At 44.9% G+C, this 16,978-nt stretch overlaps 1 protein-coding gene across 2 annotated transcripts in view; it reads right to left on the reverse strand.

Annotated features, from left to right (window-relative positions):
- Nucleotides 1-935: 935 nt before the first annotated feature.
- Nucleotides 936-16,978, reverse strand: part of DNAJB7 (DnaJ (Hsp40) homolog, subfamily B, member 7) — a 53,733-nt gene continuing 37,690 nt past the window's right edge. The window contains exons 8-9 of one of the 2 annotated variants that reach the window (XM_009573956.1): nt 10,482-10,688; nt 936-2,543 (exon numbers count right to left, since the gene is read on the reverse strand). In XM_009573956.1, coding sequence (XP_009572251.1) covers nt 2,461-2,543; nt 10,482-10,688 — 290 coding nt within the window. In that variant the 3' untranslated portion in view covers nt 936-2,460. Of the gene's footprint in view, nt 2,544-10,374; nt 10,689-16,978 lie in introns of those variants that run through there. The other variant, XM_009573948.1, reaches the window with a different exon arrangement.

The following is a 16,978-nucleotide window of genomic DNA, read 5'->3' on the forward strand; positions in this document are numbered from 1 at the left end:
GAAATAATCAGGCTGAGAAGGAAGGAATTAGGCTCAATGGCCATGGGCCCACATTTCTTAATTTCCGGGCAAGCTTGAGCAGATTCTAGGTAGTTAGAGGAAAGATTATGCCCGTGGTTCCCTCCTCTGGGGACTCTGTGTTTCCCAGGAGTTTCTCCCGGCGGGATGCGCAGGGTGTAGGAGCACAGCTGCAAGCACGCCAGCACCTTTCCAGTGGGATAAGGATGCCCTTGGTGAGACAGGCTTCCTAACTAATTTAGAGCCTACCTTCAGGTCTCCTAACTAATTAATGCTCTATCCCCCTCCTCCGAGCCTAACACAGGGATGAGTCAAGAAGATATTTATGTACCAAATCCCGGTCTGTTCTAACTCTTCAAGGCACGTTCTTGATGCGGAGCCACTCTGTCCTGTGACGTGAGGCTGCTCACAGCACAGGGACAGCCCGGGGGAGACCAGCCCTACGCTGGTGTCACCTCTCCCTTCCTCCACCTCTCCTGCTTTTCCAAAGCACGCACCATTTCCCCAACAAATAAGGAGTGCTAATAGCTTAAAATTGGCATACGTACTGGGCGGGGAGGGGGGGGGGGCTTCTCCCAGAGTACAGAAAGTGTACTAAATGGGATGCAATTCAAAGTGTGGTGTATCATCCGGTGTGAATGTTCCTCGCGTGGCTGATGTGCAACCTCTGTTTGAGGTATGCGCTCCTTACAGTGATGTTTTCAGCCAGAACAAACCCTCATTTTCCATTTCAGCCATTTGACACAGGGACTGTATCGACTTGCTCATGGATTTAGCAAAAGGAATAACTTGGTATGCTTGTGGGCATTTTGTGAATGCGGACTCTCCCCCTTGTGCTTACAGCCTAAACTTTAATGGAAACTAAACATGAACAACTGATGCCAGCTCCAGTCTACAGGACAGTGCAAGAGGACAAAGTATAAAGGAGAATTTTCTTTATTTTTAAATATTAGTAACACCGCACAAAACAAAAAAAAAAGTGGCACTTAAGTGACAGAAAACCGGTACTCAGTCTTATTTCATAATAACCATAATTTAAGTACCCTAACAGAATTCATGTATGGTTATATGTTTGCGTAGGGTTACATTGCGTAATGTAAGCATTTGAAGCTAAACCGTTCAGATACCAGAGACACCAGAATTTGTTACATCAAAGCATGCTAGAATGCAGACTTGATTTTTCTGTTTAGCTTCTTCCTTACACCATTATGTGCATTGCTACATCTTTTAAACGTTAGGATGAGTGAGTTTCTCCAGGAACCGTGGACTTTCAATATTGCCAGGTTTAAGTTTGTTACATCAACAACTTATTGGCAAGAGGAAGAACAAAAAAACAAAAACCATAAGCTGCTAACTCCTACCTGGAGGTTAAAAAGAGGAGGCAACATACTGACAAGAACCATGCAGGTAAATGCTTAAGGCAACGGAAGGGCTCTGTACAAACTAAAAGGTTAAGAGAAGCAATGTGTCATGCACATGAGACAAGTATAGGAAGCAAGGAAGTCATCTTGCCAGAAAATACATATTTCTTTTAAATTGAAGACATCTTTTCAAGCTAAAAAAAATTAGTCCTGCAATAAAACCAATGCAAAATGCTTTCATACATAGAGATGTAAGTTCTTTGCAGAAACAACCTGATAAAATCTTATACGGATGCTGAAAAATGTTTGTTATCTAAAACCTACTCAGCAGAAACAAGGAGCAGTCTTAAAGTAGCACTTAGATCATTTGTCTCTAGGTTCTGAAAATAAACTTTTAAAATAAGGAATGATTTCACTAAATGATTCATTGGGAGTCAACTATGCTTAAGAAATCAGTAGGAGTGCTTACAGGAGACCATCATTACACTAAGTTTCTTAAAATCAGAGGGTATAACTTCATGATACAATTTAAAATGAAGGAACATTTTAATAGCAGGGACAACCTTTGCTGCCCAGCTTGGAAAAAAAAAACTAACCATAAAAGTCACTTATTAAGCTTGCATAAATTACCCTATAAGAGCTCATGTCTCAATCCCATTCCCAATGACATGAGTGAATAGGACTCTTCTTTCAACAGGCCTGATGTTGATGCCAGAGTGACCAAACAAACAGGCATTTGCACAACCCTTTATATCCTACAAAACAAATAAACACTAGACTAGAGTCGTTTTAGTCCCAGGGAAGGAAGAAGTAAGAAATTCTGTAACGCTTTCCAATCTTCAAACATAACACACTTCTAACCAAGATCAGCCTCATTCAAATTCCCTAACCTGACTGGCAAGAAAGCCACTCCGTGAAACTAAAAAGAATAACATAGTGCAATTTTAGTACAGTTTTAAACATGAGTCACGTCCTTGCTAGCAGTGTGAACAATCAAAAAATATACACAAAAGAGGTGTGCTCAAATGTAACATTAAGTTGTCATTATTACAAAGGTATTGGCATAGCAGAGAAGTCCATTTTAGTAACTCCCTTTGGTTGACTTCTTCTTCTTCTGTTCCTCTCTCTGCTTCTGCTTCCTCCTCTTGCTGCCTTCTTTGTGTCCTGAGGAAACATGGCTTGTAAAACACTATTCACAGCATTCATGGACTTTTCCCTCTAGCAAAAGCACATGTTCTCTGAATGGTTTAAGGAATCTTAAAGAAAAGGTCTGGCTTTCTAATGTGTTTTTTTAAGTGATCAGTTCTACTATATCCCCAGTTCTACTATATCCCTTATATAGGATAGAAAGAAAACACTATCAGTCTTTGAAGTTTGAAAAGATCTGGAGAACTTTCAAAAGACTTCAAAGCCATTCAGGAAAAGCTTCAAAATTAGAGCACATGCAAAACCAGAATAATTTTCAAAACGGAAGCAATAAATAAGACTTATACAGCAGGAGCTATTTAAGTACTGGCGTTTCCTGCTCACGGTAGTCAGAGTTACCACGATATTTGCATTTCCATTTTAAGACTAGGGAATGCCAAGAATCCTGAGTAAATAAGAAGGTGCTCAGTGTTTACCAATATGCATTTTATATGCAGGTCACCAGCCTGCTCATGCTTAACTATGCACGCACCATAGGTTATATTCTACTGCAGCTCCAATGGTACATGGAAATATTAAGTTCAAGCAACAATTACTTGCTACGGGTTCAGTAGGCACAAGCTTCCAGCCATGATCACATCATCCCAATGATTTTTCTCAACCCCAGAAGATGCATGAAAACCAGTTCTTGCTCTGCATCTCGTTCTTTCCTCCAAACTTGCAGTAAAATGCAACTTGCTAGCGGACTTGCATGGACAGTGAACTGAGCAGAACCAAGACTACATCTATCCAAGTGCACTTATAAATCTAAACTCAAAGCTAGCAAACATTTCCCTCAGCTAATCATTCTGTGATGCTTTGAGATAGCTGGAGGGATCTTTTAGCTCAGCGGTGCTCTGCCACTGGGAATCAGCACAGGCCAGTGAAGGGGGCCAGCATGGGGCGGAGGAGCCCCTGCAAGCCAGCTGGGAGTCAGAGGAACAGCCCAGGAGGGGCACAGCTCTGCCTGTCTGGAAATCTCTTTCTTTCCCCCATTCTGTCTGCAGGCAGGCAGATGTGACCCTGAGGAAGCCATGTCACCATCACGCCCGGTTCTCCATCAATTTAGCACCAATAGTAAAATTAAGATGGGAAAAGGAAGCGGTGGGAGGTCGGAGGAGTACGAAGCCACGCTGTGGCTGAAGTTTGCTCCTGATCAGAGCTCCTCCCAAGCGCGATTAGGGTTGTGCCCACGGCAGCGCTGCAGTTCTTTGGTTTAAGTTTAAGACTTGGGGGGAACCACGAGATAGTCTTTGGGCTAAAATCCCTTGAGACATTATCAAAAGCTTGTGCGTTAGAGGAAATACACTCCCTTGTAGCAAAGGGAAACTGTTCCTAGGTTATCATTCTAGCTCCTACGCTGTATTAACAGCATGACTTCATCTTTTGCAATCATCTGAGTCAAGAAGCAGGATATTTGTTTAGAAATTCTGCCATGAGCGATTAGCCTGCGCAAAGTTAGAGTGGAAACCAGTTTTATTGTTTAAGGAAGAGAAAAACTGGCAGTGCTTTGCAGAATTGCAGATGACGCTGCGTTTTCCCTGCACCCTGCCACCCTCCTGAGCTGCAGTCCTGTCCCAGGGACACTGCGTGGACATCTCCTAATTAAGAACTCCATCCATGAAGTTTACTTCAATGTCAGCCCCTCAATCTCCTACACATTGTCAAAAATAGGATCCCTTGGCATTTAATTTACTGCTGTAAGGGACACATCCCAGAAGGGCTGAAGCATCTCTCTGCTTTCCCACAGAGGCCAATGGAGGCGGAAGAGACCTGCTGACTTTTGAGAATCAGTCATCCGAAGGGTGTTATTCAAGGGATTCTTCCCTTTACCAGAGGGAAAAACAGCACCGTATCAGCTGATCAGAACTAGTTCATGTAATAACTATGAAACATTAACACAGGTATTTGGGAAAGGATCATTAAACCCTAAAAGGATATCAGCATCATAATTTTCTCATTTTTCATTCTCAAAACACTATCGGTATTTTTAAAAGGCTTCCACATACAGGCATGATTGCATTTGATACTGCTATTTTATACCATAATACTTTTCTTTTTTTCAGTCCATTTTCTTCAAATCTTTCAGATTTTGAAAGCAATTCTAGCAACTCTTCCTTAAAAATACTGTGAGTCAATGTAAATTTTTACTTTAAATGAATGCCACATAATTCATTGTCTTCTAAATGAAACAACTCAATTGTTAAAATAATGTGGTATGAAGATATTTAGGCATTTGACAACATGATCTCCTACCAGCCTCTGGAATGATAAGGGTGAAAAGTGGAAATCTTTCAAGTGTTATCACTGACACACAGAAACAGATTGGCTAAAGGAGGAGATAACGCACAAATACAGAGTATTCCTCAAGAGAAAACTGCCAGGTCTTTTCTGTTTCGAGCCTGCTGTGATAAATAATTTCACTCTCGACCATTTCCTTTTCCACCCCCACCTGAGAAGAAAGGATAGGTCAAACTTTGCCAGTCTGTTAGTGCCAGTGATGCTATGCTGGGTGATAACAGCATAAAAAACTGATCTAAACAGGTGAAGCAGCTCCTAGGAAAAATAAAAATTGCTCACTAAAGATGTAACCCTTTGGTGCTTATTTCACTTGAATACTTCAACCAGCGCTAATTAAAAGCATATTTAGCTGCCTTGGTTACAAGACTAGCCCCAAAGTCAGGAGAGAACAAAATCTGAATTAGAAAGCAGCAGCCCCGTTACTATTTGATTAATTTGCAGTGAACCTGTGTGCTGGTGAGTCGCCAGCACCACGAAGCAGTCGTGGAGACTTCCCAGGGTGCCTGGCTGAACCGGCTTCCGCCAGACAGTTCTGGCCTTGGAGATGGGCTTTTCAAATTTCCACCCTTAGAAGCAATTGTTAGCTATCTAAACTCTAGAAATGCGTTACGTTAAGATAGAGAGTCTTAGGGAAGGGTGCGGGGGAGAACAGGTTGCTGAGAGCTTCCCCCAGATTTGACATTCGGAAAACAGACTCACTCGAATGCAGATAGGTATCAGCCTAACTTGGTACATTCTTGCTTTCGTCAGCTGCCAGGAGCAGAGATGGATGAAGCAAGAATCCACACCATTTGGAATTACACCTGTTCTACAACCTGGATAATTCTTGTCTAAAACAAACAGCGTCTTGCTGACCCGCTCTTCACCTTTCATCCTCCTCTCTTCTACTTCCAGAAGAACCATAAAGAGCACAGAAGCTATTCCAGCTTTCAAAACACACTGCTGAAGACCGAAACCAACTTCCAACAACACTTAGTAGCAACTCCCTCAGCCACTCAGCAAGGACCAAAACAAATTGGGAAGCCTCTCTGCTGGGTCCCAGATTGACTTTCCTTCTGGCTTTCTACTTCTCTGCCATCTGCACCTCCAAAGTCACAGGTTTGTTCAGTCACCGACAATGAAACTCATCACATTCTTGGGCGGCAACTGTAAGGGAGGTGTGCACGTCGAGCGATCGATCCAAAGGGACAAGTGTCCTGGGGAAAACGCTCCTACCCAACCCGTTTGTGGTATCCTACTTCTTCCTGCCCTGCCCGACGTCTGCCTGCTCTACCAGGATGCAGAGAGCAGCCACAGCTCTGATCCACCTTCCTTCTGCCAGCACAGGGGAGCGCAGGAGTCAGCAGAAGGACACAAGGTGTTTAGTCACGACCAACGATTAACACGCAGCATTTCTGCTTCTCGACCCACATCAGTCAGTAATAAAGGCCATGGCCTGATTTTTGTAGATCTCCTGCACAGGTGAAGACTTTGGAGGAGCCTCCTTCCACTTTCAAGCTCTGGAGCACTGAGGTTGGGGGTGGGAGGGATTCATGCTTTCTGCTCAAGTCCCAGAGAACATGGTTTTCAAGATCTACTAACTTTTTGCTAAGATTGCGGCCATTTTTTTGCCCTCCTTCAAACCAGCAAGGCAGTCACAGCTCCAACATGCGCACAGAGCTTTCACAGGACAGCGGGGCGCAGGCACGTTGGGTTCTGCAGTGCACTTTCTAATTTTCTGCTCTTAGAAATATCTCTCTAGTCAAAACAATAAATTGCTATTTCAAAGGTAGCTAGCTTGCTTCTGAGTTGCAGCCACCATCTGTTTAGACTGACCACGCTTGCATATGCCATTATAAAAATTCACCCCAGATCACAGGTTCAGTATAATTTCATGCGTGTGACTCAATTTACAATTACAGCTTTACACTACACTTTCACATTCCCTCCTTTCAGCCCGAGCCACGGCCCAACACACACCACGATGTGACCTACTAATTCTCTCTCCGCATCCACAGCTCCTGCCCATGCCACAGAGCATCGCGGAGAGAGAACCCGCCTTTACGTAAAGACCTGAGGTGACAAAACATCCCACCCCGTCTAGGTACGCCGCTCCACTATTTAATTATCCGCACTGTTAAATCCAAGGGGCGAGTTCTCCAGTTTCACTGGCCAACCCAATGATGTAACTCCAACTTTGATGTTTTAGGGGACCGAAAAGCTTTAGCAGCTTACTGGAGCCTTCCTTCATGCTTGCTTACTATACTATTTTCATTACCAATTCTGCCTAGAATTGCTACAAGATCATACCAAGCCAGATACAACCTGCTTGCCTGCTATTAATTAAGGTAATACTATTACTGAATAGAGTCCAGGATTTTACTCCCACATGGCAAGCAAAAGCTTGCAAGGCTCTGCAGCCTTGGAAGCCCTTCCATGTGCAACCCAACCACCTTCTACGGGAAGCAAATGGGTAACGGGATGCTCTCGTACTAGTAGCCAAAAAAACATGTGTGATGGCAGTTCTGGCTAAGCCAGGGAGCAACCAGCCAGCCTCCAAATCCACCGGCCAATCTTCCCACCCTCTGCCCGCAGCAGAGTTACCCTGTCCCACTCACACACGGTTACAGCAGGGGATGTGGAGCAAAGGGAGAGTGAACTCCCTCCCGTCTCCGCACCTCTAGCATTCCTCGCGTATTAGATTGCCACAGAAAACACCGGCTTTGCTTTCCTTTCTCATTCCATTCCATGCCCAAATACAAGTATGTGAGAGAATTATAAGGTGATTAGTTTGGATAAGCAAGCACATCGATTTTACTAGTTAGTAATGTGTAACTCGGGAAACCGTCTGTCGGCAAAAAGAATGGAGACTGCATTAAAGATGTAGTAAAGTACAAATAGCTCAGCTTTCCAGCAGAGGAATCCATGCCAGTTCTTTTAAAGTGGTTTCCTTTTCAGAGATGCCAGCGGGTGAAAATGGAGAAAAAATGAATTATTAATGTTGTAAGTTTTAGGTTAATGCAAGCTATTTCATTCAAAAGGAAGAGCAAACCTTGCAATATTATCTTGCAAATAATGATCTTTCATATCGTGTATCTTTCAGTATTTTAACAATTAAACATTTCAACCATTCTTGCTAGATAAAGATCAAAACTCTCAAATCCAGAGAAGCAGTTTTTTAGGGGTCATTACCACTACCCCTACCATTAGTGGCTGTAAGCCCCAGGTCTCTGGGGCATTAATAGCACTTTGGTACAGCTTGGATGTCACCAGCCGGCCATACATCACACAATCGGGCAGTGCATTACTTGTAGTATCTGAATTCTTACTAAAAAATTACTTGGCTGGAGCTAGAGCACTGTTTGAGATACGCAGCGACTTCAGAGTACAAGTTTATTCTAAAGGCTGTTATGAAACCAGGAACAGTATGAAACCCAGAGCAATTTCTACTAAAACACAAAGTGTCAACGTTAGATGGAGAATCAAATTTAACTCTACTTTTTTATCAAAAACCCACTGTTAATGACTGGGAATCCTGTCTAAGGAGAGGATTTATCTCACCTCTGGATAGCGGTTGCCAGTCTCAAGGAGCTGGCCAGCCTTTCTCCTTGGGTGCTAGAGAGAGGCAGCCACTTCCAGAGGGATTCCTACCACGTGGTCAAGAAGAAACCTGTCCCCTTTTCCTTCATTTAAATTTGCTACAGAGTTACAAATTAAAATTCAAACATTCCCACTCTTAAAGCTGGGAAAAGAAAACCATTTCACTGCAGGTGAATCATTAATGACTGAGGATTTGCTCGAGGTGCTCTAACTGGGACAACGTTTAAAACTGCGGCGCAGTCTCGCTGCCACGGGCCACATGCCAGGAGTGGCAAAACCATCTGATTCAAGGTGGAACGGCACCCGGTTTGAGGCTATTGAACTTAATTTTCCACTGAAGTGAGTGGGCTTTGGACCAAGGCAGAAAAAGATGCTATTCTTTCCCAACGCTGGCCCGTGTAAGCACGGCAGCTGTTGCAGTGATCAAGGAGAAGCCAAGCGGGAGCAAGTAAGTGGTCTGTATAATTACGGAGCTGCGCTGGTGAAGCCTGCTTGCTGGGCAAGGCAGTCGGCAGAGGTGAACACCCATGAAGGAGAACGGCGTTATGGGCCAGGGCTCGTGCACAAACTTCCCAGGGAGGGATTAAGACACTCATGTAGGTTTTTATGACTGACTCGACCAGTCCTTCAGCAGCCCTGTCCATCAGAGGAACAGTAGGCAAAATATTTAAAGCAACAGTAAAATCTTAGTCTTAACTGCAACCAAGTTTTGACCCTGAATCTTTTATGGCAACTCACAATCTACTGGTAGAAGAGAGGATTTTGTGACTGCACAAATACTTCTGGAAATTCATTTTAATTGCAAGCTTGTGCGTCTTGGAGCATAAATAGATTCACAGCAAAAAGTCCTAAGCAATCTTAAAAATTGCTCCAAAAATTGCAAGGTGCGTGTCAAACTCAGATGCTCTTTGGAAACGATTACAAAGTATTGTTATGATTGCAGAGAACCTCAAGTCTCCAAATGCAGAGCCAAGGTTTTGTTTTGTCGGCTACAGACACAGGAGACAAAACCCGTAACCCTTGCATGAGAGATTTCAGGACATCAGCCCAGAGGTTACATTCAGGCTTCTGTAGAGAAATTTTTAACTTACTTTTTTTTTTTTTAAAGAAAAGATTCAACTTAGCCAACCCTAAAGACATTTATCTGAATGTTTCTATTTTTTCAAGTTGTCGTCCCACTTGATATCTTTGGGTCTTCTGTACAGAAGACAGCATTAGATTTAAAGGCTCGTAAACACAGCAGAAGTTGGTACAGCACTGGGAGTACGTAAGCGCATGTTTTGGGGTACAGTGCGTGTTTTTCATGCGGTGTGTCTACCCTGAGGAGCCTCATACGCTCACACTTCCCAGCACTTCACCAAATTCAGCACTAATGAGAAGGGCCTTCGGTTTGGGCATCCAAGTAGAAAGGCATCTTCATGTTTCAGAAAAACCTGTCCTGGCAGTCCTGGATGATCTTTGACCACAGGTTCAAATTAAATCAAGTAGTTATAAGGACTTGTTGTCCAAGATAGCCTCTAGACTATATTGCCGAAACATTACAGACAGGAAATATATCAAAGGACTAATTACTTCCAAAAATAACCGGGACAATCGCTGTGCTTCCGCGTTCACTTGAACGGTCTCAGCCTTCTCTATTAGGATATAGGTGCCTAAATTGCAGCTTCCAGAAATAATATCGAATTGCCGAACTTCTTCGGCAAGGAAGCCAAGCACAATTTAAATAAATGAATGTGCAAAGTATTGTGATTAGTTAATCTCTAAAAGGCCTTCACTTTTAAGAACAAAGAGCACAGGCACTTCAGCAGCATAACAATATTTGCCCTGGATCCTTAAATATCCCAGGGCATTTGTGAATCTAGACTAAATTGAAGAGCAGAGCTAATGAAAGCACACAAGCGGCCATTTATTATCTGCCAGGGAGCTAACATTAAGTCAACACACAGCAACAACCTCTTGCTCGGCTTTTTGGTTTTGGCTTTTGACTAGCTGATGGATCCTTTTCTGCGCATTTCTCATCAACATGCTTGTGCACACCTGATAAATAAAAAGGGGTCTCCAAGCTGCTTGTAACCCGGCTTCTATCTTGTTCTTCCACCTCATCGCTATTATAATGATAGGCATATTTGGGGGAACTGGCAGGCTTGTGAGACTTCAGCAGGCGAGGGTTGGTCGGCTGGAAAGGCAGGGCGTGTTGTCCTCTCCGTCTGCACTCCTCGGCAAAGGCTTCTTCATCTGCCTCACCTGAAAAAGCAGAGAGTGCAAAAAAAGTCAGCTGCACCCAAAATGCTTCAATTTAGCCTGAAAAAAACTTCAAAACTGGGCTAGAAACTGGGTGTCACTAAACTACTGCCTTGGCTGTGGGTAGCTCACAGATACTCCTGTCTATCTGCAGATCGGGGAGTGTCCGGAGCAGAAAGCTCCATCAGTGGCCTCTCACCTGGCTGGAGCCACCCAAAAAAGTCAGCTAGACATAACTCTGGGGCCGCTGTTTCCTTTTTCCCCAAAAGGCAGGGTGAGCAAGCCGAGCACAAGGTCCTGGATGATATTTCTGTCCTGTGCAGAGCATGTCATCTCGTCCCACCTCACCTGGACTGTCTGCCTAGGAAGGGTTGGCCCTGCTCAAGGAAAAGCTATAGGGGAAGGAGGGAGAAATACCCAAGCGGGCTACAGAGAAAAACAAAGCCAACGTGGGTTCAGAGGGGCTGGATGTTGGACATCCATAAGTGGAAGGATAGATGGAGAGAAGCGTGAAAGATCACATGAAGATGGGAAATGGGGTTGAATATGTAAGAGGTGAGCACAGTCCAGGGGGCGAGGCAGGCACACACAGCAAATGAATGAACGCAATGGAAATAAAAACCCAATGTTTGCAAAAATTAATCTGAAAGATGAGGTATTCCAGTCATACTCATGCTATTTTGCAGATGACACTTTCCTTTGCTGTAGAAACTGTAACAGTACCAATGCTGCAAAGCAGAGAAACCAGCTACCGTAACACAAAAAACCCCAGCAAAACCACACATCGAAAAGCAAACAGTAAGATAACAAATAAAAAAGCCAACCAAAGACATTCAACGGCGAAAATAAGAAAAGAAAAAGAAGTGAGAAGAAAGGTGTGTACCATATTTGTCTCTTAAAGGCTTTTTAAAGTTTCATTAATTCAATTACTTAAGTACTTTTAATAGAGCTGATGAAATACGGCGTCATTTTATTTGCATCAAAAGTGGTGTGTCACATTCTGGAAGTTTTTCCCGGGATGTGCCCGGCATCAGCTGCTCAGGGAGGGGTGTGTGCTCTCAGCTAATGCGTGTGCTCTTAGTTCATGGCTGGAAAATGCTTTGAAGATGGAAAAAGCACAACGTATGCAGTAAGGAACAAGAGCAGTAATACCCACTTCGTTGTGTGCACCAAACCACCGACACTTTCAAACAAAACAGGTTGCATTGTCTTTACCTTGTAATCGTACATGGGAAGATGCTTCTGAGGGCATGAGGAAAAGGAGGCAAGGTATGTTTAAAAGTCATTTCACAGTGCAATGCGGCACCCGAGGCCTCGCAGGAGAAGGGGACTCCAAGAAGTGCCTCACATCACCCCGCCGTGCGTTGCGGCACCTGGTGTGCATGGATATTATGCAGAGGACCCTTTTTCCCAGGTGATTAAATGCCCATTACGCCGCCGCAACGCTCACGCTTTTTTACCCTGCACTTCCAAAGGTACAAGCAAACAAGACAAAAACACAAGTGATGATAACACCAAGGATTTCTGCATTTAGACGCCGCCTGCCTGCGTCATACCAACGCAAAACTCCGGGTGTGCGGTTCTCCTTGCGGTAGGAGCGGGCTGGCAGGACGGCTTTTTTCCCCTCGCGTGGGGCACGGCACTTCAGCTACGAGAGGCGGCAGGCAAGGAAAAGCTCAGAAAACGCCAGATGCAGAATTGCCGGCATTTCCCGTAAGAGGCTATGGGATTTTACATGCTATACAAACGGCACTGAAGCATGTATCAGTCTGATGATACCAGGTCTATGAAGACGAAGCCTATAAAATGCCAGCAGTAAAAAAAAGGCATAGGAAACCCTTGTACACCAGTTGCACACACAAAAACCAGTCAAGAGAGTTCACTTCCTAACAAATTATAGCGCACCAGAAATAGGAGATCCCTCCCCTCCCGTGGAAACACAAACTGTATGGCTTTCTTTTTGATGTGCAAAGTCTTGCTTGATGCGTGCTTAAAATTCATATTGGCAAGCAGATGCAGGAATGAGAAGTGTGCTGAGGCTGTTCTCGAAGCTGCATGTGTGTGTGTGCATCGCAGAGACACCCCGATCGGACACACTAGCACTTAACGCAGTTAAGTATTAAACCAGATGCTCTACACACACCTCAATAAACTACTCCTAACCTCACTAGAGATCAATCTCGGCACCTCTAGTTTAATTCAGCTGGTGTGAAAGGCACAGTTTAACACTGGAAGAATTCAGAACAATCTTGTTCCTCCCCGGTGACGCACCCGCAGCATCGCTGCGTGCTGGCCCTCTTGCCCCCTGAACCGTCCTTGATCTGCCGCTTGCAGTGAACGCTCCGCGGAGCTCCCTTGCCCTGGGAGCTGAGCTGTGCCACCGGCCCCACAACGCTGAGCACCTAAGGAAGTCGCAGAAAGATCTTTCCAGCAAGCACTCACTGCTTGAGTCCAACTTAAAATAAAATATACAAATGCAAAAGATATTCTGTACTCCAAACTTTCCAATCAGCTCCACCTAGAGAAGAGGCAGGAGAGCTTGTCCTGCTTTATCAAATCCCATGAGCGCTGCTGAAGGTGTTAGCCTTCAGCCCCTGACGGTATGAGCACGGCTCTGGCTGTGGAAAACAATGTATCTGCCTGTTACACGCCTCCTGTGAGTTTTGGACAAGTTCTCACAACTATGCCACTTTTTGTCTATGAAAAGTCACGATAGGCCTTCTCCAAGGCTTTGCCTGGGGTGTCTTCCCCCGGCAGCTCTTCTGCAAGTGGCCCAGAGCAAGGACTGTCCCCCAGCTGGGTTCATAGTTCAATTGCTCCGTAAAAGGTGATACACCAAGGGAAAAAAAAAAAGACTCACAGACAATTCCTGTAATACATGTTTCTCTTTCCTTCAAAAATGATGCAAAACTAACCCCCAGACCTGGACCTTGCACTGCACCATCTCATCAGCTGAAGGTGCTGCACCAGCCCAAGGAACCCAGGAGAGCCCTGGCCGGCTTGGTGCTGCCTGCACGCTGCCTGTGCTGCCTGCACGCTCCCTGCACGCTGCCTGCACGCTGCCTGCACCGGTCCGAGATGCAGGACCTGGCTGCTCCTGCTTGGGTTTATCTGTGCAACACAGCTGTGGTTGAAGCTCAACAAAAGGGCACGTGGCTGAGGGTGGGAATCGGTATGAAACACTTAGACACCGTCCGCTGAGAACAAGTGGTGAAGGGGCTGTTTGCAAACTTGCTCAAACCCACCGATTGCCCCAAAAGAGGTGGCAATCTGTGCTAAAACCTAGAGCACGACTCTTCAGTACTGGACTCAGGGAACCAGCATCCCTTTGGAAGTTTGTGTTAAACCTTTCCTCGTAAGCTCCCTAACTTTCTGCCATCAAGGATTTATAATCAGCATTTTTGCTAAGTTGAGCTGACCTGTGTTACACGGCAAGAAAATTCCGTCTTAAGCTGCCCTCAGCATTACTCTGCTGTTTGGGTACGCTGTGAAAGCACCGGCATCTGTGTGCCACAACACATAATACAGTGGCAACTGAAGTCAAACAATTTATTAACTTTGATTAGACTACAAAGTTACCCAGTTTTCCTCCTGAGGAATAATTTGTGCTTCCTCTTCCTGGGCTGCTGCACCTGCCCCCACCCGGCCTTCGCCCCGCGGGGTAGTCCTGCGGGGATGCAGAGCTGCTCACCACCACGACGCAGGCAGCACATTTTGCAGCTAAATCATAGAATCAGAATAGTTTGGGTCGGAAGGGACCTTTAAAGGTCATCTAGTCCAACCCCCCTGCCAGAGCCCCGTCCAACCTGACCTTGGATGTTTCCAGGGATGGGGCATCTACCACCTCTCTGGGCAACCTGTGCCAGGGTTTCACCACCCACACTGTAAAAAATTTCTTCCTTATACCTAGTCTAAATCTACTCCCTTTCAGTTTAAAACCATTCCCCCTTGTGCTGTCGCAACAGGCCCTGCTAGAAAGTCTGTCCCCATCTTTCTTATAAGCCCCCTTTAAGTGTTGAAAGGATTAAATCCATCTCAATCACCCAAGAGAGTCATTCAGTTTTCCATCTCCCCCTGAAGTAAAGACAAGTTTTAGTTCAATAAATAGATCCCAAAAAATTGTCCAAACTTTTTCCCCTTTCCAAGTTGCAGGAGAGCAGGCACCACAAATTAGTTAAATGACGTACCATCACATTGGCTGTGATTCAAATATTGAATCGACTACGGTGCTGTGCACGGTATAAGCTGCCAGGTCTTTCCTCTGATCATCTATCTTTAGCACACCTGGCAAAGCAAAACCACACTGTAATTTCCATCAACTATTTTCTCTTGTTCTACATATGTAAACTTATTTGAAACATTTGAGCCAGACTGTGAATAAAGCTAGCTGTCCAGATAGCAAATATGAGACTTAATTGAAAAGAATTTACTCTGGGAAAGGTCAGCCACACAGGGCATCACCACCAAAAAGTGCTTAAACATTGCTGGAGTTTTGTCAGCGGTGACGTTTGACCTGGAAAAGGCTTTTAGGAAGACTAGTTGTACGGAGAGGGGTCCATAGCCGAGTTCAGAGCTGGAATATTCACTTGAGAAGCAGCTTTCAGGGTGCTCCGGCTTTAAACAGCCCTCGGTTACCCCCACGGCTCTTTCTTGCCGTCTCCCGCGCCTCCAAGGCAGCGCACCCACGTGAGACTGGGCAGCTGCGCCCTGAACGCGAGCAGGGGACTGACCCGGGTTAAAAATAACGCTCTTTTTGCAAGCTTATTTTTAACCCAGCTCCGTGCCTGGATCCAGCTCATCCTGCAGCCGCCCCAGCTGGGGCAGGGAAGGGGGCAATTATCGGGGGCTGCAAGGTTACAGTGTTAAGCAAAAGGTCTTATTCTACTAATGCAAATAATAATTAAAAACCTTGCAGTTATTTCACTTGCAAAACCAGTTTGGAGAAGTTACATTTCTAAGGGTTAATTCTGAAAATGACGGATTCAACACTGCTACTGACATTTAAAAACAATGATTAAAGTTTGGTGTTCAGGTGCACCAGGTCCTCCCAAATGAAAAGCAGCTTCTGGGGAAAAAGAAATCAAACACAAGCTATAGCATCCTAAAAAGCTGCAACAGGACCAAATCCTACTTCTGCTCCGAGCAAGAAGAGCTGAAAAATAACTTCTCATAGCAAAGTGCTGCTACGTGAAAGGGGAAAATATGGATCCTTTAACCTGTAATTAACCAGTAGAGGGCAATATTGCCTATTGTGAGGGGCAACGTTATCAGAAAAATCACTGCCAACTCGTATTTTTTCGGTAACGCATCGATTGTGTATGTCGAAGGCAAACCGTGAGTACAATTCGTGGACTAGGCGGGTGCTTTGGGGGAGCTACCAGCTACACCAAGGGGTCCATGTGCGCTCCTGGAAAATGGAGATAACGCACTGGAATAAAAACACTAAGGGAGAGGATATTCCAGGTGAGGTGGGACGGGTAAGCCACGGAGCACTTCACAAAAGAGCAGCCCTGCACAGGCTAGCATTATTATTTTGTGTTACATTTAAGTAACATCCATGTACGTCCTGGAATTGAACTGAAATCCTACCAGGAATCAGCAGTAATTAATGGCAAGATAGTAATTAACAGAAACATGCTGAACAAACCGGGGTAAACATCCTGAGGATATCGAACCACTTATTTACATTCACCATGTCACTTCCCGCGCAAGAGGAAGCGGAGCCTTCGTGGTTCCCGCGCAGCAGCCCTACTGCTTGCATGCTATTTTCTTACACGCCTAACCAAGAAAAGAAAAAGAAAAAAAAAATATATAATCAGGGTTTTCCCTTGTATTAAGAAACACAAAGTAGGCACACCGGTTTGCTCAGTCCAGAGGAAGACTGCCGAGAAGAATGCGCAGCCCTTCCTGCAACCAGCATCGGGAGAAGATGCAACTGGTGAGGGACGCCCGGCTTTATCTAATGACACAGGACGGCTCCAAGCTAAAGCTCCAGTGAGCTGGTTGCGCAAGGACAGCTTGCAGGAAACTTACTCCATTCAAATCTTTCTTGAATGGTGGCCAGCAAAGTGTCTTTCTAATACTTTAAGACTTTGAAGTTAATAGGTGGTGTATTTTCTGAAGCTCGGAGGAGGACACGGTATTGCTACTTCTAGAGAGGACTCAACTGATGTTAGCCTGAGCTGCTGCCCAAGCTGACTGACAACAAAACAAGAGCGCAAAAGAAAAAAGCTTTGCTTGACTTTTTTTCCCCTCTTATTACAAGGACTTGGAATTTGCCCTGCGCCTACGGA

This window comes from Fulmarus glacialis, unplaced genomic scaffold (assembly GCF_000690835.1).
Source record: "Fulmarus glacialis isolate BGI_N327 unplaced genomic scaffold, ASM69083v1 scaffold10660, whole genome shotgun sequence".
NCBI lineage: Eukaryota > Metazoa > Chordata > Aves > Procellariiformes > Procellariidae > Fulmarus > Fulmarus glacialis.